At 36.4% G+C, this 23596-nt stretch overlaps 1 protein-coding gene across 10 annotated transcripts in view; it reads right to left on the minus strand.

The window, feature by feature from the left end:
* The window catches only part of ADGRL3 (adhesion G protein-coupled receptor L3), a 512753-nt gene that overhangs the window by 86943 nt on the left and 402214 nt on the right, over positions 1-23596 (minus strand). For all 10 annotated transcript variants that reach the window (XM_044912942.1, XM_044912937.1, XM_044912940.1 and 7 more), the window contains one exon: positions 874-1083. In XM_044912942.1, coding sequence (XP_044768877.1) covers positions 874-1083 — 210 coding nt within the window. The remainder of the gene's footprint in view (positions 1-873; positions 1084-23596) is intronic.

Genomic DNA, 23596 nt, shown 5'->3' on the forward strand with positions numbered 1-23596 from the left:
AACTTGTGCAAATATAATGTGTCAAACAAAATTTGGGAAGAGTTTATAAATTCTAAAAATGACCTATCGTTTGAACTATTTTCCAAATATGTCAATTAGAAAAACTCACTTTAGATGTTTTAAATATGATATAAACTGTTTTTTTTTTTTAAGTATATGATAGGGAACCTGGCTGGCTAAGTAGGAAAAGCATGCAACTCTTGATCTTGGGGTCATGGGTTTGAGTCCCACTTTGGGTATAGAGATTACTAAAAAAATAAATAGACTTTTAAAAAAAAGCCTGTGATAAACTTTGAAAAATGACAGTTATATAAATTAGGAAAGACACCTTTCCATTCCCCAAATGATTTTACTTAACTTTCCTCAATATTCTGTTCTGATAAAAGCAAAGCAAAACATGGGGCACCTGGGTGGCTCAGTCGTTAAGCGTCTGCCTTCGGTTCAGGTCATGATCCCAGGGTCCTGGGATCGAGCCCCCGCATCGGGCTCTCTGCTCGGCGGGAAGCCTGCTTCTCCCTCTCCCACTCCCCCTGCTTGTGTTCCTTCCCTTGCTGTTCTCTCTCTCTCAAATAAATAAAATCTTAAAAACAAAACAAAACAAACACACACACACAAACTAATGAGGAGACATGGTTCTTGAGAAAGGCAAGGTTATGAACAGAATTTCTCAAGAAATATACAGTCATACATCCCTAACATTCACTGCTTCTTTACAATAATGGGGTTAAAAAAAAGGGAAAACGGAACAAGATCTGAAAATTAATAACTATCTTAGACAATTGGAAGAGAGGGTACTTTCAAACAAGAATATTTCAAGTACTGGAAAGCTGGAAATCGAGACATTTTTTCCTATTATCAGTGTAAGTTGCTTACTGGTTGGTCAGTTCGGTTGATCCCGATCAGGAAGAGCAGTTCAGCTACAAAAAGGCTGATGCAGAGGTTCTTATGGATGGTATTACGGTCACTCTGGAGCCCGCGGAAAAAGCAAAATGTGAAGATGCAAATCAGGAGACAAACAAGCGACAGCAAAATTCCAACCCACGTGATCACATCCAGAAGAAGGTCATGGACTGCATCACTGTGCTGGAAATACAACAGAAAAGCCATAAGTTGCAATTATGCATAACAAATTGTGAAGTCTTATGAGGACCTGGATTCATGGAGCGTGATTTTCATAATGTACTACATATCCTATGCACACACAGTGAATAAGATAATTTAATTATTTGGGTTTTCTAGGTCATAGGTAAAGCATTTAATATTCTCCCTGAGGTGTAAATCAGTTTGATATTCAGGGATGACAATAGTGTTTGCACTTTTCTTGGTTATATGTATTTTCAGGATACAAATAGTTGAAGCAAATCAACATAATTCTGGCCTACGATTTCAGGAAAAAGCTTTATTTTTTCAACTCATATCACTTTTATAGGCTATTTTTTTTTGACAACTTGCACTAAGGAATACTCTAAAAAATTAAGTTATACACTTAGGGAAGTGGTGTTTCAACTAAAATGCTTTTTAAATCACCAAGGGACTTTTTAATAAAAAAATACAATTGTTCTGTCATTTAAGTTCTTTATCAGAATTTCCAAGGTTGAGTTCATAAAAGTACGCATTTTTATAAAGATTCCCAGTTAATTCTGATGAACAGCCACATATGCATACCATTTATTTAGTGGAAGATCTAAAAGAATAAGGATATTCACTGGATTTATATTCATATTGAATGGCTTAAGGAGATCAGGAAGTTTGATTCTTGAAGGGTTTTGCATGAATAGAGCCTGTTATACACAGATGGAAAATAAGCATTCAGTATTACTATCCCCGATAGCAGCATAAAACAGATAGGGCTAATAAAAAGAAAAAGCTCATAAAAGCTTCTGTACTAAAACTGGATTTTTGGGGGACTCTGTTAAAATAGTCCTATGAGTTCCATTCCTTTCATGTACCTTGTTCTGTGTACTATCTCATTTCTGTCCTTGTTCTAAGATTCCAAACTCTATTCCTTCCCTATGGTAGTTTGTCTCTACCCAAAACCACTTCTGTGAAGCATTAGAATTTATAGTGGCCCAACATATCAGTATGCCAAGATGTTGGAGCACAGTTGAGAAACTGTCTATGACTATCAATGTTTCTTTTCTTTGTAGGTTTCTTGAAAAGCCCTGAAGACCTAATTTCCATAAGTAGGGGAACAAATAAATAATGGTTGATTTATAGAAATGATATTCTGAAGAGTAATAGAAAATCAGTGATCTAAATTTATAGTCACAAACATGGATACTTCTCAAAAACCTAGTATTAGATTTTTTAAAAGTGTAAGTGGCAAAGGACCTATATGGTATAATGCCATTTATACAAAATTAAAAAAAACACAAAACAATGACATTGATTTTTATGGATATATGCTTAAGTAGTAAAAGTGTAACATAAGCATGGGGAATTTTTTAGTTGAAACAAAGCAATGTGTTTCTAATTGACATCTTTTTCAGCTGTGTAGATCATACACACTGATTTTTATTTTAGGATGGAAATTACTACATTTAGTTGTCTTCCACACTGTTAGCTCACTTTAAAAATACATAAATATCCAGGTTTTCTAGTGTTGTTTGTTTTTATTCAAACTTCATACTTTTCTGCTTTATACAAAACTCATACAAAGATTATTCTGAATATGGAAATTCTTACAAGCCAGTCACTATCCTGTAACCTAAATCATAGGTCTTCTCAAATCTCCAGGTAAGTCTTCACAGTTATTTGATAAAGAACTCTGCTAGAACACTGTCAGTGAAACAGTTCTGAAATATTCCTGCATAACTCTAGATATATTTCTCGGAAGGAGCTCAAATCATGAAAGAAAACTACATGAAATTTCGCTATAACTGCTTTGTTCTCCAGGGAACATTACTAAAGTCGTGTTGGGTCTCAGATACCTTAAATTACTTTTACTGTTTGAGAGTGGAAAGTGGTTAGTGCTACCTGGTTCCCTGAACAGAGGGCTATTTGCTCTCTTCTTTGACTCAAAGGAAAGATGCTGTGATTGAGTATCAAGCACCAATGTTCAGCACAGCAGTCTTCTATAATGGGAAAAATGGCAGGTATAACACATTCTCAAATGTATCCTAAAGAACTAAAACACTAACAAAACAAAAAAAAAAAAAAAAGAAAAGAAAGAAAAGAAGAAACCAAAAAATTCCTGCCTTTGTCTGGGTAGTTGCATTATTAGAAATGTATTTACTTTACTCAGTGCCTTCATAAGTCCTTCAAAAACCCCATGCAGAGTTATTAAGAGAAGAACACCAGATGTCAAAACATCAGTACAAAAAGTACATTACACTCAAAGACAGAACACAAAAGTCTACTGATTAATTCGCCTTTCGGGTATTACCGTCTAGCTCAGAAAACATCAGCACCAACTACCTTGTGTGTACTATACTGTGAGAGCAGCACCCTTCAAACACAACTCAACACTTGAATTCTATAAATAAGATGAAAGGAATAGAACAATGGATATTAAATGCCAAAAAGAGCTGTGAGAATAGCCCTCTTTATAACAGTGCGCCATAACAGAAATTCCAGGAGGCCAAGCCATGAAAAACACCACCACCACCACCACCACCACCAACAACAAAAACCCTTCAAGAGGATGACCAGTTGAATGAAACTCTTAGGTATGGTTGTAACAATGTGATAACGGATCACACGTATTCTTATTTCCAAAGTTCTACATTTGTGAGCACTGCACTATATTATTACTTAATCACCTACAATATGTACTATATACCATTATGTGCCTTATTAATTTTATATCTTATTAATGTTATATGACAGCACCTAGTACTGAGCTTGATACAAAAAGATGCTTAAGAAATATTTGTTTTTGAATGATGGCAATAATCCCCTCTGCTTAGACCAAATGCCTTAGAGCTGAATTCTCTATGTCAGTATAGCTCTGCATTCATTTAATCTCCACTGGATGTTAAAAAAGGTATCAAATATTATATGTCCCAAACTAAGCCCCTCATCATATCCTGTTTCTCCCTCTACCATCCAGAAAAACTTCTCTTCCCTCTGTTTTTCCATTTCAATAAACAACAACTTCACTCTTTGAGGTATTCTTGCCAAAAACTTAGGAGTCATATTGATTCTTCTCTTTCATTAAGAATCCCTGAGGAAATCTTGTAGGCACTGCCTTCTAAATCTGGCAGTTGCTCATCACCTCAACTACACCAAATTGGTTGGAGCCACCCATTTTTTAATAGCCTCCTAACTGATCTTCCCACTTTGACCCTTGCCCCCCTTCCCTCTATATTCAACAGGGCAGAGAAATTCTTTTTAAATGTAATTCAGGTAATATGACTCATTGATGAAAGGCATCCAATGTTTTCCATTTCAATGAAAGTAAAAACCACTCTTCCCCTTGTTTCTTAAATTCCACATTATCAGTGAGATCATATGATAATTGTCTTTCTCTGATTGAGGATCATAGGGGAAGAGAGGAAAAAATGAAACAAGATGAAACCAGAGAGGGACAAACCATAAGAGACTCTTAATCTTAGGAAACAAACTGAAGGTTGATGGAGGGAATGGGGGAGGGGGAATGGGGTAACTGGGTGATGGACATTGGGGAGGGTATGTGTTGTAATGAGCACTGGGTATTATAGAAGACTGATGAATCACAGACCTGTACCCCTGAAACAAATAATACATTATATGTTAATTAAAAAAAAAAAGAAAGTAAAAACCAAAGTCTTTCAAGGGTCTACAAGGCACTGTAACATCTGCATATCTGTGATATCATTTCCTATTCTCTCCTTCATTCAATTCATTCCACCTAGTTGGCCTGCTCCATTCTGTGAATACGCTGAAAACATTCTAGTCTCCAGAGGCTTTGCCTTTGATGTTCCTTTGGCCTAGAATGCCCTTTCAAAAGATAGCTGCATGGCTTACTTGCTACTCTCCTTCAGTCCCTCATTCAAATGTCACCTTCTCACAGAGCATTTTTTTGAGTCACCATGTTTAAAAAATTGCAAACACCTTTTCCCTGTTCTTTTTCTCTATTACTTTCCTTGCATTATTTTTCTCATCAGCACTTAATCTACACTATATATTTTGTTAATGTTGCTTGTTGATTGTCTGTATCCCCCACTAGAAGGTACATTCCAAGAGAATAAGTTGTTTTATCTCTTCTGATCACCAATGTATCCACAGGTCCTACAAAATTGTCTACCATAGAGTGGATGCACAATTAATGTGTTGACTAAATAAATGAATCTCTCTTAAATTATCCCCACCTTCTAGAATGGATTTCAATTATAACCTAAAAGTTGTATCATGCTGCCCATTACACAATCTTTGGGACTCTTAAATCTCGGGTTCTTAAATCACCTACTCTAAGATCTTAAGTAAAAGATAAAATTAGAGCTGGAGAATGAGAAAGTTGTTACACCATAATATCTTAAGATACGTCGAAATGTCAAGCTGTTAAACAATTATGACAATGGAGACCAAACTATGCATGGAAGAAGACTTCAGGAGTAAATCGTAGAGTTCTTTTAAAGGCATGGATTTAACATTGTCAGTCCAATTTCACAATTGTTACCTTGAACAAACTACTTAACCTTTTGAGTATCAAAAGCCTCATACACATAGAGATAAAATAAGGCTTCAAATTCTTATGATAAGTAATTAAGATAATATATATGAAAGCAAAAAATATATATATGAAAGTGAGAAAGTCAATTTTTTTGTTTGATTGTTTTGAGAAATGTGGGATCTTTCATGTAATTCTTACACAAGGTCAATGTTTCTTACTTCCTTTTTTAATTTGAAAACAGGGGCACCTGGGTGGCTCAGTAGTTAAGCATCTGCCTTTGGCTCAGGTCATGATCTCAGGGCCCTGGGATGGAGCCCCATTTTGGGCTCCTTGCTCAGCAGAGAGTCTGCTTCTGCCTCTCCTTCTGCCCCTCCCCATTGTGCTCTCTCTGTCAAATAAATAAATAAAATCTTTAAAAAAAATCTGAAAACAGTCTGGATTATTTCCTTGTTTGGCAGCTACTTTCATATAAATAATCAAAAGTTTATAAAAATGATAAGGGATGGATCAGAAAAATAATAACCATAACAAAAATAAATGTTAATATTATGTTAACTAAGGACACAAAACATTATTCCAACTAACTGATGAATTACCTAAGTCCACTTGATAACGTTGCCAATTTAATTATGTTACTAATAATATTTGTGTTACTGATGAATTACGGTCACAAAATTCCTACATCGTCCAAAGGAAGGAGATTTTAACTTTAGAATTTGAATTCTACATTCATTACCATACAAATGTGTTTATGACTTTTGAATAATAAAAGATAAAGGGGCTTAATTTCACCTTTATATTCTTCCTTCAGTTATAACAAAAAGACAAAGTAGCAACAGAAGATATATACCTAATATTTTCCCCCCGAGGGTGTACCATTCATAAACTAGTATGATTTGTTGGAAAGAATGGCTTGCAAACTCATAAAAAAAATTTTTTTAAATACAAAAAATCAAAAACTTCAAGGAGATTAACTTCTAAAGAGAAGATGGTGAGGTGTGAGAGAAAATCTTCAAGCAGAATGACAGAGTGATTCCCAAAACGATATCTGGAAAGAAGATACTTTTGGGAAATGAAATGATTCTATCCTCTCTACAAAGAAATTTTTATTAAAAACAATACTTATTTTTCAGGCTTTCTATGAAGTTTCTATTCATATCTGAAATGCCAAATATTTTGTAAAACCTATGGAAAGTTTCTGATTTTCCCTTTTACGTTTGTCTCTGTGAATTTGCTTTGTCCTATCACTATGGATAGCTTGCTGAGTAACTCAAATACCACAAAAGGGTGAGTGTCATATTTGGGAAATAAAAATGTCTTTAAAAATGATGTTTTGTGAAAGCTACTCTGTCAATGTAAAACACTCAAATACACAAATAGGTACATTTAATGAAACTAAATCCAAATTTACAGAAAAGGGAAATGTGACTTTTGTCTTATGATTTATAATAATTCAATCCAAGTACAGTAAGACCTTTTGTGGAAATCTTGATGTTTCTAACTTTATTGTCCAAAAGGCAAGTTAACAAACAAGATGGAGAAACAGATTTGAAATGGTTTTCACTTTAACTGCATAAGTGTTTCCAGATGGGGCACAAACGATATTAATTAATTTTGAAACCCTCTAGATGTTTTTTCTTTTTTCAAAATTTTAGAAAGTTGCATTTTCCAGACACTACATGAAAATCACCCTATAGTAATTATTAAATGTGGGCCAGTAATTATCAATAACCTGTTTTACTTTCTGCATAATAATGTGTATACTTAAATGTTCAGTCAGATTTGTTAAAGCATAATAACATGATTTTTAAATTGCCTCTTAAACATATCTTGTTCTGAAACATTTGTAACATAGCTAAAATAAGTTTTCTTTCTTTTTTGCAAACATATGAGCACTTGCCTTGCTACTAATGTATCACATAAGTCAGTAGGGTTACAAAAGACTATTTTCTGATAAATGTTGTATAAACTCTCTGAATCAGTTCCTAGCATTGCTCTAACTCTTGGGAACCAGGTCATCAGACACAAAGTTCACTCTGCAAATGTTTGAGAAAATAAAGGGCTCAATGGACTCAGGAAATTAGGATTTTGTTACAGAACAGGATGAAGATCAAAGTTGAATAACCCAGCGAGAAGAGCAATATAACTGCATTTCTTAGAATTTTTACAGTAAATTAACCAAAAACTTAGCAAAAAATTTTCAAGTTTGTATTACATTAAAAAAAAATCTAAACATTTTCAGGCTTTAATTGCTAAAAGAGAAACACTAGCAAGTAAGAGGTCACAAAAACATCCAAAACCAACTGTCCTTTGGATTCAATAGAACTTATTCAGCAAATCTCCCTGGGTTCAAATCAGCATAGCACACTCTAAGTTATTTGAAAGTTTCTTGCTTTGAATTAAAAAAACAAAATATGGGGTGCCTGGGTGGCTCAGTCAGTTAAGTGTCTCACTCTTGGTTTTGGCTCAGGTCATGATCTCAGGGCTGTAAGATCAAGCCCCCCCCTTCCTCCTTGGGCTCTGGCTGGGTGTGGAGACTGATTAAGATTCTCTCTCTCTCTCCCTCTGCCCCTCCCCCCTTTCTCTCCCATTCGAAAAAATATAAAATAAAATAATAATAATAAATAAATAAAATCTCACCATATTTGGTGAGCCAAACTTACAACTATCATAAAGAAGGAAACAGAAAAGGAAATAGTAGAAAATGTAGGAACTAAGTAGCTTACTGGAGTTGAGAGTTAAACACAGTAATAGGTTAAAAAGGGTAGATTAGAGTTGATAAACCAAAAACTGTTTAGTGATCAGTTAGAACTTCTTAAAGGAATGAAATGATTGAGCAGTAAATAAGAAGATTTTAGGAGTTATCTGGGGTGAGGGTAGGAAAAGAAGCTAGGCAGACAAAGTTCCATCCTTAGTATTTCTGAGTTAAGTAAGGTAATGATGATAATAATAGCTAAAATATAACTTAAAAATTTAATATTCTGTTGGAAGTGCTTATTTTATTAGGATATCTAATCATACAAAACATCACGATGTGATATTATTATCTCTAGTTTATAGATGAAGAAACTGAAGCACTTTGAGTAATTTATCCCAGATGATTCAACTAGTATGCAGTAGGGTTAGGATTGGTGGGAGTGTAACTAACTGTTTAGGTTTACTCAGGACTATCCTAGTTTTAGTACTATGTTTTTCAATCCTTGGAAAGTCCTCCCCAAGACATAAAAGGATCCCAGCCATCAGAGATGCTTCAGAAATTTGGAAGAAAAGTACAAATCTGAATGACAGCCTAAAAATCAGAGGTTAGAAGCTATACTATCTGTAGTTTTGAATGGATGTAGCATTGATTAGCTACTTTCTTTAGTAACTTCTGCTGTTTTTCACCCCGACTCTTGATGTTGGCATCCATGATTTGTACTTCACAGTATTGGATCATCCATTGCTGCATCCCTCTGAGTGATACAGCTTTAGTGCTTGGGATCATGTCTTCCTCTATGTCTTCGGGTTAATTTTTGTGCCTTGTATCAAGATAGCACTACTTCAATTTTTAACATTGTAATTATTGTGACCATGTTTCTAACAATTCATTGATGAAACTGAGAATGACCCTAATATAATAGTATGACAATACTAAAAAGGGCTAAACAACTATGCTATTTTAAAGACACATGGAAGAATTCATGAAACCAGATTAGACAGATAACCAAGACAGAACATTCTGAAAAATATGCAGAAATGCACACATACACATGAAAGAGAAGGTTGTATGAATGTGCATATGGAGGCTGATTCTCACAAGTTTGGGAAGAGACAGGCAAGTTTTTGTAAAATCAAAAGATTTTTTTAAAAAAATTCCTCCCCCCCAAAAAAAGACACCAATGCTCAGTTGAAATTAACAGTCATTGAATGCACTGGAGTATACCATAAGAATAAACATTCATTGTTGTTTTGTTCCCTTGATTTTTCTATGTACCTAAGGAAAATTACTTTTCCTGATTTGGAGATTGCAAATAAATGTGCTGTGGATAAACAAAAAGGAAAATTTTGATAGCCATGGGTTTTGGCCCTTCATAGTATAGGGCTCAGTCCATCAGATTTTATTAATAATCATACTTTCTATAGGATATCAAATGATGTATTGAATCTTGGCAACAAAAAATGTTTCCCCTACCTCTTAGGTATTTTGATTTGAAACATGGAGTTGGAATCATTTTCTTGATTTCTATAAAAATTTTAATGAAACTTCAGAAGACATAAACAAAAGACTGTTGAAACCTTGTTTAGGCATAAAATAGACTTTGCTCATCTATGTGCATATTCAACAGACAGTGCAAATATAAATTTTGGAAAATTCCATTTAGCCTATAAACTTTTTAGAAAAGAAAATAAACAGTTCTCTCCTATTAAATGTCCTATATACCTTGTACACAAGGCAGCTAAAAGGAGATGTGGTTTGCTTACCTGTGACAATGAAGCTTTATAATGAAACTTTTTGGTCACTTTTCAGTTTCCTCAAAATGTGCAGAGTTTTTTTTTGTTTTTGTTTTTGTTTTAACTTTCTAAAGGTAAGGAGACAATCTCCTGAGACATGTCTTACAAGATGGATATCATTGCTCCTGGTCATAGAGAAGATGGTCTTCTATAAAATCCTCTTTTCAAAGTGTGGGACAAAAAGACTGTCTTTCCCTAATTTTGAAATATATGACAGATGAGAATGAAGAAAAAGTTTATAGTAAGAGAAATTTTTATGATGTTTCTCCAAAACTGATGTACTCTGAAAAAGCTATAAGGAACCTAGAAAAGGTAAACTGATTTCACCTGAGTTGCATGAAGTTCTGTGTAGATTAGGACAAAATCTCATACAGAGAAAAAACATGACTTATTTTGGGGGGATTTAAGACTATTTTCAAAGAAAATGTCACTACCAAAGGCAATCAAGTTAAACAGGACTGTCTCATTTCTTTACTAAAACTGTGACTTATTTGGAATCCAATCTTGAAATCATAAAGTGAAATTACCTCAGTGCTTTAAAACCATTATCCTTGATAGTGTTCTACTTTATGTTAACAACCAGTGTGCTTGGAAGTGTTTAAAAATGATGAATATTTTGGACATGGACAACCTATATGATGAATTCACAGATGCAAAAGAACTGACAAATAAAAAGCTGGTCTACCAAATAAGTCTCTAGATACAAAGTGGAGGGGCATATGTGGAGAGATGGGAACTAATTCCTACAAGTCTAAAAACCTACTAGGTAATGACATTAAGTAAAATCCTTTTTATTCTATACTTAACATTTTTTTTAAGGTTTTATTTTTAAGTAATCTCTATACCCAATGTGGGGCTTGAACTGACAACCACAAATCAAGAGTTGCATGCTCTACCAATTCAGCCAGCCAGGTACCCCTATCCTCAACATTTTTGTTAAGAAGATATTTAGTTTGATGTCATCACATTGGATTGACACTAGGAATCTATGTAATGTGGGCTTGGTAAAAGCAGAACTATAGGTCAAAGAGAATTTTACTTTTGACTATATTCACTTTTAATTCTCTAAAAAAAGACAGAAAAAGACAAACAGAAAGAAACATTTCATAGCTATTTCTTTTAAATATAAGTCATATCTGTTTAATTATTGTACTAACTTTTTTAAGTCTCACATTTATATATCTGAAAAATATGCAATGATACAGCCACCAAATTTAAATACCTTAAATATTTTATTACAAATAAAAGATTTGTAATATCAGAGGACAGAAAGACACATTTAGAAAATGTTTCTATAGTTTCTGACACTATTAGCCCTACTATTAATTAGTATTAAACACTATTAATTATCACAGGTAAGCAGTAATAACACATGTGTATAATTACTTATTAAATATTAAGTATATTTTTGATCTGGTAGTGCTGTTTCTCATTGAGCTCTCTAAAAAGTTGATCACCCTAACTTGAGGTCAAATACTCTATGCTCTTCACAACTTCACCACCAGTGGAGAGAACCACAGATTCTTTCCTGTATCTCCTTTTATGACCCAATTATACTAAGCTCCTTAGAAATGGATAGAACCCAGGCTTGCCTCGGTAAAAATTTCTTAAAAATATCCTTTGACTGCAATGATTAAATCCAGCAGTTTTTTTTTTTAAGATTTTATTTATTTGAGAGAGCGAGTGAGAGAGAGAGAGCACAAGAGCGGGGAGCAGGAGAGGGAGAAGCAGACTCCCTGCTGAGCAGGGCTCCCGGGACTCCAGGATCATGATCTGAGCCGAAGGCAGTCGCTTAACCAACTGAGCCACCCAGGCGCCCCAAATCCAGCAGTTTTATTAAGACAAAGTTTGCTGGCGATTATTCAGGAAATTTCCTAAGTCTCATACAAAATGGGTAACTTCTCCTAAGATTGTTTCTATTAACACACACACACACACACACACACACAATTTGTGAAAGTACTTCTTAAAGGGGTTAGATGATGTGGCAAGGTGTAGTGAAGCTGAAGTATAGTAAAAGGAAATAATGGAACTCCCAGACTTGAATTACCCAGATATGTTTATTGTTACATATGTATCATTCTTCTCATAGAATAATTTCCTTTGTCATGTAAGCAAAGATAAACTCACCACAATAAGAAAGAACATTTTTAAAATAGAAACAAATCATCTTCGGCTTAAAAGAGAAGTAATTTTGCATAACTAGATTATGAAAACCATACAAATAGAAACTGCACCTAGCCCAAAGTATCTAACAAAATCTTGGTAGATTCATTCTAAGAACTTTCATTGGATGCCTACTCTGCTTCAGGTACTAAATAAAACAGAATGTAAATATAAACACTCACACACACACACACACACACACACACACACACACACATCTCATTTTTATTTCTTTATTCCAATTTCAACTGATTTTCTTAACTAAAGCAACTTCAGGAAAAAGAAAAAGGGGATGGTTGCTGGGCTTCCTTTTTTCCATTTTCATGAATAAATGTATTGCATTTTAAACAGAGTTGGGGTCTTCCAGATAATAAACCTGGGGACAATTACCTCATATGCCTAGAGACAATAACTTGAGTTAACATTACATTTTATAAAATTAACATCTTAAAAGTTCTATGAATTGGTTATTTAAATTTGCAAGCAACCAACCATAGAAAACCTTTAAATGGGGATGCTTACACTGTAAGGGCACACATAGTAGATTGGCAGTCCTTTGAATTGTAGAGACAGAAAAAATGGTTTAGTTCAGCCATATTTTTGTTCAAATACTTTTAAAATCTTATTTATACAAGTAGACCTTGTTGCCTAACCTTAGGAAGCTATATAAATAACTATCCCGAAAATCTACCCTAATTCCTCAAGAGTCCAGTAGTTCTCTAGCTTTATCACTTTATTTACTAGACACAATGGAATGAAACAGGCTAGGAAAAAAGAAAATCACTGAATAGCCTCCATGTTAAAAAAAAAAAAAAGTAAAATTTTGTGATCTGGAACAAATAGATACAGTTAGTAAACATACCAACTAGTTCTCACTAAGAACAGTATAAGCGATTAAGGATATTTTCAGAACATTAGGGTGGAAGAGTTTTTATGCTTGGTTTCTTTTGCTTAGTTGGTTGATAATACCTTCTTAAGCATGGGTAAATTGGGTAAGTAGAGCTATTATATTTAAATTAATAAAAAAATAATTCCTTCAGTTAGTCAATCCTAAAAATTATCTCACTAATGAAGAATAAATGCAATCAATAAAAAAGTTATGTATTGATTGTATTAGTGTTGATTTATGAATATACTTAAAATTGAATTTGGAAGTGCTGATATTGCAGGAATTTAATGTCCATATAACCAACATTTTGAAGGGCTGAGAAGTTATTTGTAGTTATGATAATAACTTGCTGCAAATCGATTATTTGACAATTTCATTGTGAAAAAAAAATCTGTCACTTCAAAAAGTGAGACAAAGCACTAGCCTAAACTCTTCTCTTTTTAGGGAAAACTTAGCTGTATAGCAGTAGATAAAAATCATTATATCTTATTAGAAACAAAATTAAATATTTGGGCCTTCACAGTTAACTACCCCCAGAATCGAGAGCTCAAGGAGTAAAAACAATCAAAGTGTTATTAATACTCCTAAAAATATAAAATTTACTGAAAAGATGTACTGTAAGACCACAAAATCCCAGCCTTATTTCATGCTACTTCAACCCTGTCACTCTCATTTTGCTTAAACAGTTATGTGCCTTCATCTAGAGCATATTCCTTGACCTTGCAAGGTCAAGTTAAGACTCGTTCCCGTGTGTTAACCACAGCATCCTCTACCACAATGGTAAGACATTTCTCACAAAGCACTGATTTTGCTGATTACTTATCTGTGCTATTAATTGGACCATGAACTCTGCCTATTACAAAGACAACAGTCAACTATTTGAGAAACAAAGAGTAGACTAAACACATTACAATTTTAAAAATGAGATGAATAAAACAAATTTTTCAAATATGTTTCGACAGATTCCTCTTAATTATAAAAAGTTCAATGTCAGGGCGCCTGGGTGGCTCAGTTGGTTGGGCGACTGCCTTCGGCTCAGGTCATGATCCTGGAGTCCCTGGATCGAGTCCCGCATCGGGCTCCCTGCTCGGCGGGGAGTCTGCTTCTCCCTCTGACCCTCCTCCCTCTCATGCTCTCTGTCTCCCATTCTCTCTCTCAGATAAATAAATAAAAAATCTTTAAAAAAAAAAAGTTCAATGTCCTTTTCAATGTTCCAATAAGGGGCCTCTTGATAAAATGGAAAAGATACAGTATCTCCCACATGGATTTCTTGCCAAAAATGTTTAACTTGAATCTAATTATGAGGAAACAATCAGAAAGATTGAAATTGTGTAATATTCTAAAAGGACAAATGGCCTGGACTCTACCAAATGTCTTTTTCATGAAAGACAGAAACAGGTAGGAAAACTTCTACATTAAAGAAGGCTAAAGAGATATAGCAACTAAAGGCAATGTGCGATTCCTGACTGGGTACTGCAAGGAAAATCAAAGACTATAAAGGACATTATTTGAATTACTGGAAAAATTTGTGTAAGGATTCTGTACTAGAGGATAGTACTTAATCAATGTTAAATTTCCTGTGTGTGTTAATAGTAGGGAGAGAATGTCTGTGTTCTTAAAACATGTTTGCTGGAAGATTTAGGAATTAGATACTATAAAGTCAGCAATTTACATTTGAAAAATCAAGTAACACAGCTAAATATATATACACATACATACACAGAAAAGTGACAGTCAAATTTGTCAAAAATTCAAATGTAAATTCAGAAAAATGGGTATATGAGTGTTTATTGTACTGTTCTTTCAACTTTTTAATAAAAGTTCTATAAAAAGAGTAGAGGAAAAAAGTGATAAAAGAATTTTTAATGGTTTATTTTTCTTCAAATCCATAATTTCAGCTGTTCTCTCTCTATAAATAGCTAATTTTGGATATATCTACCCCTTTCACAAACTGAAGAAGTCTGACCAGAGCTAGCTGCCAATTCTTCTTCTCAAATGCATATGCAAAAAGTATCCTCCTTGCTATCCCTAGGTAGGCTACCTTTCTTCCCTTCCTCCCTGTCCTGCACAGAGATAGAGGGAAGACAGATAGAACTTTCTTTTTCTTCTTATAATAATTTCCCCTTTTTACAGCAACTTCATCAGAAGTCAGACAAAGACTGTTGGCAATTGGTGATCCAGTATAGATAGGGGGAAGTGATATGGAGTCATAATCCTTCATTTCTTGTTATTTATGCAAAAGAGCATTAGAGTTGAGGTCATGTGATGCTCCAGGAGCCATGGTAGTGTGAAGAAAATTCTCCCTTCATACTCACTCATATTTTGAAGTATCTCCTCAGCTTACTTCTCACAAGTATTATGAAATTGGAAATAGTCTCTCTGACTTAGGAAATTAAAAGATGTGTGTTTGCAAATGTCTGATAAACGGGGAGGGGTGTGGGTCAGTGAGGAAGGTAGTGCTATCATTCTTTTATCAACTAAAAGGGATATGTTGCTTCTTTTTTTTTTTTGTAGTTTTTAATTTTATTATGTTATGTTAGTCACCATACAATACATCATTAGTTTTTGATGTAGTGATCCACGATCCATTGTTTTCGTATAACACCCAGTGCTCCATGCAGTACGTGCCCTCCTTAATACCCATCACCGGGCTAACCCATCCCCCCTCCCCCCTCCCCTCTAAAACCCTGTTCATTTCTCAGGTCCATAGTCTCTCATGGTTCATCTCTCCCTCCAATTCCCCCCCCCCATTTTTCCCTTCCTTCTCCTAATGTCCTCCATGTTATTCCTTATGTTCCACAAATAAGTGAAACCATATGATAATTGACTTTCTCTGCTTGACTTATTTCACTTAGCATAATCTCCTGCAGTCCATCCATGTTGATGTAAAAGTTGGGTATTCATCTTTTCTGATGGCCGAGTAATATTCCATTGTAAATATGGACCACATCTTCTTTATCCATTCATCTGTTGAAGGGCATCTCGGCTCTTTCCACAGTTTGGCTATTGCGGACATTGCTGCTATGAACATTGGGGTGCATATGGCCCTTCTTTTCACTACATCTGTGTCTTTGGGGTAAATACCCAGTAGTGCAATTGCTGGGTCATAGGGTAGCTCTATTTTTAAATTTTTGAGGAACCTCCACACTGTTTTCCAAAGTGGCTGTACCAACTTGCATTCCCACCAACAGTGTAAGAGGGTTCCCCTTTCTCCACAACCTCTCCAACATTTGTTGTTTCTTTCCCTGTCCATTTTGGCCATTCTAACTGGTGTAAGGTGGTATCTCAGTGTGGTTTTGATTTGGATTTCCCTGATGGCTAATGATGATGAACATTTTTTCATGTGTCTGTTAGCCATTTGTACGTCTTCTTCAGAGAAGTGTCTGTTCATCTCTTCTGCCCACTTTTTGACTTGATTATTTGTTTTTTGGGTGTTGAGTTTGAGAAGTTCTTTAGAGATTTTGGATACCAGCCCTTTATCTGTGTCATTTGCAAGTATCTTCTCCCATTCTGTGGGTTGCCTCTTTGTTTTGTTGACTGTTACCTTTGCTGTGCAGAAGTTTTTATCTTGATGAAGTCCCAAAAGTTCATTTTGCTTTTGTTTCACTAGCTTTTGGAGATGTATCTTGAAAGAAGTTGCTGTGGCCAATGTCAAAGAGGTTACTGCCTATGTTTTCCTCTAGGATTTTGATGGATTCCTGTCTCACATTGAGTCTTTCATCCACTTTGAGTTCATCTTTGTGAATGGTGTTAGAGAATGCTCGAGTTTCATTCTTCTGCATGTGGCTGTCCAATTTTCCCAGCACCATTTATTGAAGAGACTGTCTTTTTTCCATTGCATGTTTTTTCCTGCTTTGTCAAAGATTATTTGACCATAGAGTTGAGGGTCCATATCTGGGTTCTCTATTCTGTTCCATTGGTCTGTATGTCTGTTTTTGTGCCAGTACCATGCTGTCTTGGTGATCACTGATTTGTAATATAGCTTGAAATCGGGCAACGTGATGCCCACAGCTTTGTTTTTCTTTTTCAACATCTCCTTGGAGATTCGGGGTCTTTTCTGATTCCATACAAATTTTAGGATTGTTTGTTCCAGCACTTTGAAAAATGTCATTGAAATTTTGATCGGGATGGCATTGAAGGTATAGATTGCTCTGGGTAGCATAGACATTTTAACAATGTTTATTCTTCCGATTCATGAGCATGGAATATTTTTCCATCTTTTTGTGTCTTCTTCAATTTCTTTCATGAGTGTTTTGTAGTTCCTAGAGTATAGATCCTTTACCTCTTTGGTTAGGTTTATTCCAAGGTATCTTATGGTTTTTGGTGCTATTGTAAATGGAATCGTTTCTCTAATTTCTTTTTCTACAGTTGCGTTGTAAGTGTATAAGAAAGCAACTGATTTCTGTGCATTGATTTTGTATCCTGACACATTACTGAATTGCTGGATGAGTTCTAGTAATTTGGGGGTGGAGTCTTTTGGGTTTTCCACATAAAGTATCATGTTGCCTGCAAAAAGAGAGAGTTTGACTTCTTCTTTGCCAATTCGAATACCTTTTATTTCTTTTTGTTGTCTGATTGCTGTTGCTAGGACTTCTACTACTATGTTGAACAACAGTGGTGAGAGTGGGCACCCTTGACGTGTTCCTGATCTTAAGGGAAAGGCTCTCAGCTTTTCCCCATTGAGGATGATATTTGCTGTGGGTTTTTCATAGAAGGATTTTATGAGCTTGAGGAATGTTCCCTCTATCCCTATACTCTGGAGAGTTTTAATCAGGAAAGGATGTTGTATTTTGTCAAATGCTTTTTCTGCATCAATTGAGAGGACCATATGGTTCTTCTCCCTCCTCTTATTAATATGTTCTATCACATTGATTGATTTGCGAATGTTGAACCACCCTTGCATCCCGGGGATAAATCCCACTTGGTCGTGGTGGATGATCCTTTTAATGTATTGTTGGATCCTATTAGCTAGGATTTTGTTGAGGATTTTGGAATCCATATTCATCAGGAATATCGGTCTGAAATTCTCCTTTTTGATGGGGTCTTTGCCTGGTTTGGGGATTAAGGTAATACTGGCCTCAGAGAATGAATTTGGAAGTTTTCCTTCTGTTTCTATTTTTTGAAACAGCTTCAGTAGAATAGGTATTATTTCTTCTTTGAATGTTTGGTAGAATTCCCCAGGGAATCCATTAGGCCCTGGACTCTTGTTTTTTGGGAGGTTTTTGATCACTGCTTCAATCTCGTTATTGGTTATTGGCCTATTCAGGTTGTCAATTTCTTCCTGTTTCAGTCTTGGCAGCTTATAGGTTTCCAGGAAGGCCTCCATTTCATCCAGATTGCTCAGTTTATTGGCATATAGTTTTTGATAATAATTTCTAATAATTGTTTCTATTTCCTTGGTGTTAGTCGTGGTCTCTCCCCTTTCATTCATAATTTTATAAATTTGGGTCCTTTCTCTCTTCTTTTGGGTAAGTCTGGCCAGTGGTTTATCAATCTTATTAATTCTTTCAAAGAACCAACTTCTAGTTTCGTTGATCTGATCTACTGTGTTTCTGGTTTCTAATTCATTGATTTCTGCTCTAATTTTAATTATTTCTCTTCTAATGCATGGCTTAGGCGTCATTTGTTGCTTTTTCTCTAGTTCTTTAAGGTGTAGAGTTAGTTGGTGAATTCGGGATTTTCTATTTTTTTTGAGTGAGGCTTGGATGGCTATGTATTTCCCCCTTAGGACCGCCTTTGCAGTATCCCATAGGTTTTGGACCGATGTGTTTTCATTCTCATTGATTTCCATGAATTGTTTAAGTTCTTCTTTGATTTCCTGGTTGACCCAAACATTCTTGAGCAGAGTGGTCTTTAGCTTCCAAGTGTTTGAATTTCTGCCAAATTTTTTTTGTGATTGAGTTTCAGTTTTAGAGCATTGTGGTCTGAGAATATGCAGGGAATAATCTCAATCTTTTGGTATCGGTTGAGACCTGATTTGTGACCCTGTATATGGTCTATTCTGGAGAAAGTTCCATGTGCGCTCGAGAAGAATGAGTATTCTGTTGTTTTAGGGTGGAATGTTCTGTAAATATCTATGAGATCCATCTGGTCCAATGTATCATTCAAAGCTCTTGTTTCCTTGTTGATTTTCTGCTTAGATGATCTGTCCATTGCTGAGAGTGGAGTATTGAGGTCTCCTACAATTAACGTATTGTTATCAATATGACTCTTTATTTTGGTTAACAGTTGGCTTATGTAGATGGCTGCTCCCATGTTGGGGGCATAGATATTTACAATTGTTAAATCTTCTTGTTGGATAGACCCTTTAAGAATGATATAGTGTCCTTCTGTGTCTCTTATTACAGACGTTAGTTTAAAATCTAATTTGTTTGATATAAGAATTGCTACCCCAGCTTTCTTTTGAGGTCTGCTGGCATGGAAGATAGATCTCCATCCCTTCACTTTCAGTCTGGATGTATCTTTAGGTTCAAAATGAGTCTCTTGTAGACAGCATATGGATGGGTCCTGTCTTTTTATCCAATCTGCAACCCTGTGCCATTTTATGGGAGTGTTTAGGCCATTCACGTTGAGAGTGTTTATAGAAAGATATGAATTAATTGTCATCATGTTGCCTGTGAAGACGTTGTTTTTATAGATTGTCCCTGTAAATTTCTGTTGTAGATCACTCTTGGGGTCTTTCTCCTTTTATAGAACCCCCCTTAATATTTCTTGCAGGGCCGGCTTAGTGGTCACATATTCTTTCAACTTCTGCCGGTCGTGGAAGGTCTGCATCTCTCCATCCATTCTAAATGAAAGCCTTGCCAGATAAAGTATTCTTGGCTGCATGTTCTTCTCGTTTAGTACCCTGAATATGTCTTGCCAGGCCTTTCTGGCTTGCCAGGTCTCTGTGGATAGGTCTGACGTTATTCTGATGTTCCTCCCTCTGTACATAAGGAATCTCTTCCCCCTAACTGCCCTTAAGATGGTTTCCTTGGTTCTAAGATTTGCAAGTTTTACTATTACATGCCAGGGTGTTGGCCTGTTTTCCTTGATCTTAGGAGGGGTCCTCTCTGCCTCTAGGACTCGAATGTTTGTTTCATTCCCCAGATTAGGGAAGTTCTCAGCTATGATTTGCTCAAATACATTTTCTAGCCCTCTCTCTCTCCACTCCCTCCTGGATTCCAATTATTCTGACATTGGAACGCCTCATGGTGTCACTTATTTCTCTGATTCTATTTTCATGGATTCTGAGTTGTTCTTCCCTGGCCTCCTCTTTTCCCTTTTTATCTATTATACTGTCTTCCAGATCACTTATTCTCTCTTCTGTCTCAGTTACCCTAGCTGTTAGATTATCTAGATTGGATTGGATCTCATTGATAGCATTTTTAAGTTCTGCCAATTCACCTTTCATTTCTGCCCTTAGAGACTCTATGTTGCCATTAATTGATTTCTCCATTCTAGCCATTGTCTTCACAATTGCTAGCCTGAATTCCATCTCTGACATCTTGGTTATATCTGCATCCATTTGTAAATCTGCAGCATAAGTCATAATCTCTGAGTCTTTTCTATTTTGGGGGCTCCTCCTCCTAGTCATTCTGTTGATGGGTGTTTGAGGGAATGTATAGAGTCCAAATTATTGACCAGAACCCAAGTAAGATGCACCTGTTTTCTTGGGACCTTAGGTTTGCTGGCCTCTTGTTTTCCCAGCCTGTCTTCTGCGGGAGGGGCCTGCCGTGCTGTTACTCATGCAACCCTGTTTGGGCGGAGTTGCCCTGCGCCCCTGTGGCGGGGGATGGGCTCAGTGGGAATCAGTCTTTGGGGCTTTTGTTCTCTGGCGCCTTTCCCTGGCAGCTTTCCGCGTCTCTTCCGCGAGTCAGAGCAGAAGAGACATTTCCAACCCTCTGCGTCAGAGCAGAGAGACCTCAGTCTGTTCTTCAGTGAGCTCTCCAGGCCACACTGTCTCCGTTTCTGTCCCTGCTGCTATAAACTGCAGCGTCCTGGGTTGTGCGTCCCTCCGCAGTGCTCCCAGTCCTGCCTCCAGGTCGGGGCACGTCTCTGCCCTTTGTGCTTCTAAAACCGTTAGCTGCTCCCAATTTGCGCGCGCGTGACTCCGCCGCTTGGGGTTTCCACCCCGGGGGTTGCAGTTCACCGGTGCAACCCCGGCGCACCAGGTTTCCATCTCGGAGCCTGCAGTTCGCGTGCACACGACCGTTGCTCCAGTTTCTGTCGGGGGGGGCTGTGGTTCGCGTGCGCGCGACCCCGCTGGTCTGGTTTCCACCCCGGGGGCTGCCCTAAATTCCTTTCCCGACGCTACTGGTCTGCGAGTCTGTGCCCCGACCGCACCATGCGAGGCTGTCACTCACCGGCGGTGTAGGATCCCCACGTCCAGGCACCCTCCGCCTCCGTTTATCCTCCAATATCTGCCCGCAGAATCACGGCTCTCTGCTTCGTACCTCGAAACCAACTGCCTGCGATACTCTGTTTGTAGAGATCCAGATCTTCTTACATCTCAGGCTGGTTTTGAGGGTGTTCAAAGTGGTCTGGTAGATATCCAGCTCAATTCCGGGGACCAGTTGAAATAGGGTCCCCTACTCCTCCGCCATCTTTCCCCCCTCCCTCGAGCAAAAGTTTTTAATTTTGATGAAGTCCAAATCAATAGCTTCTCCTTTTATGGATTCGTGCTTTTGCAATTTTGTCAACAATAACTTGAGTATATTTCTGTGGATTTCTTTCTGGGTTCTCTATTCTGTTCTGTGGATCTATGTGTCTATCCCTCCACCCATGTCACACAGTTTTGATAACTGTAGCCATCTAAGTCTTTGGATATGTTGCTTCTTGGTAGCCTGGGCAAAAATGTAACCAACTCTAGAAAATCACAAATTGTTACAGGCTTAGATCTAGGTATATTGGACTCCAGAATAAATACAGTAACTGATTTTAAAGAACTTAAAATTAAGAGGAACTAAAAGAGACATAGAGATAAGCTATCTTGCAAAATATGTATTTATTAAATAAATATTTCTCAGTATAAAGATGAATCCACACTTTAAGGAAGTATATATATCTTTTAGGGTCTGGGCATGGCTGAAGTTTCCCTCTTAATAAATATGTTTCAAACTGGTAGATGTAAAACATTTAATACATTACATATGTAACGCATGCTCAAAACTCTGCTGTGGTTTTCCATTGTACTTTGAGTGAAACTTGCACCCAGAGTCATTCTGATGGCCTACAAAACCTTCCATTTTAGACACTTTGGCTTTTTCCGCTAACGTACTTTCTCTCCTATTCTTTCCACTCCAACTGAAGTTCCTCAGATACATCAGAATCACCCTGGTTCAGGGTATTGCTCTTGTTCCATCTGCCTGAAAGAGTCTTTCCCCAGATGATCCGCACAGCTGACTCTCTCACCTCTCTCTGCTCTTAATACTGCACTAGTGTCTAATGAGAGAGGTGGACAATAAAACAGCATACTTGCAAATAAATAATTTCAAAATTTAATAAATCTATGAAGGAAATATATCATAAAATGGTTCACAGAGAACATCCAAGAATAATTCTTGGTTCTAAAAAGTTGTTAATTTTTAAATATAAAGTTAATATTCAAGATAATATAACAAAATCTTACATGTTTGACCATTTTTTAAACCAGTTTCTTTTCTCCCCCATATTTGGAAGGTATTCAATTCGTCAGTTTCTAGTATCTTTCCCTAAATAAATACTTGGTTTAAAGTACTCTATACCAGTTATAATTTTTAATCTCTACCTCTCCCTCAATCCCATCATGCTATATATGGTAAAATTAAAATAAGAGCATAAAAATTTGGCAGTGGACATATACAACCTTGAGCATCTTTTGGGGCACCTGGGTGGCTCAGTCATTAAGCGTCTGCCTTCGGCTCAGGTCATGATCCCAGGGTCCTGCGATCAAGCCCCACATCAGGCTCCCTGCTCGGCGGGGGGAAGCCTGTTTCTCCCTCTCCCTGTCCCACTCCCCCTTCTTGCGGTCCCTCTCTCGCTGTGTCTCTCTCTGCCAAATAAATAAAATCTTTAAAAAATTATTTTTCACCAATAAAATCATTGCTTAAACTCAAAATAACTTTTTGTTTTGGAATTTAAAGAATAAAAATATTATTTTTTAAAAATAAATACTTTCCTTCATGAGCAACTGCAGAATCTTGCAACATAAAATAACCTATTTTTTTCCAGCCTAGAAGATGTTTAGCTATAAAATATTTGACACACAGAATCTATGGTATGACATTAAAATTTTCTAAATTGTCACGGTTTGGAATCAACACTAAATAAAGAAATAAATACAATGATTTCAAACAGCAAAATCAATGCTTATACCTGGACTGGAGTCAAGTAGGGGTGGGGACAATAGGATATATTAAACTGAAAAAACACAGAAAGAGAAAGAGATGCAAGTGTTAAACTAAGGAAAGTGAAGCCTCTTAAAAATAATAAAGTGG

This window comes from Neomonachus schauinslandi, chromosome 2 (assembly GCF_002201575.2).
Source record: "Neomonachus schauinslandi chromosome 2, ASM220157v2, whole genome shotgun sequence".
Lineage (NCBI taxonomy): Eukaryota > Metazoa > Chordata > Mammalia > Carnivora > Phocidae > Neomonachus > Neomonachus schauinslandi.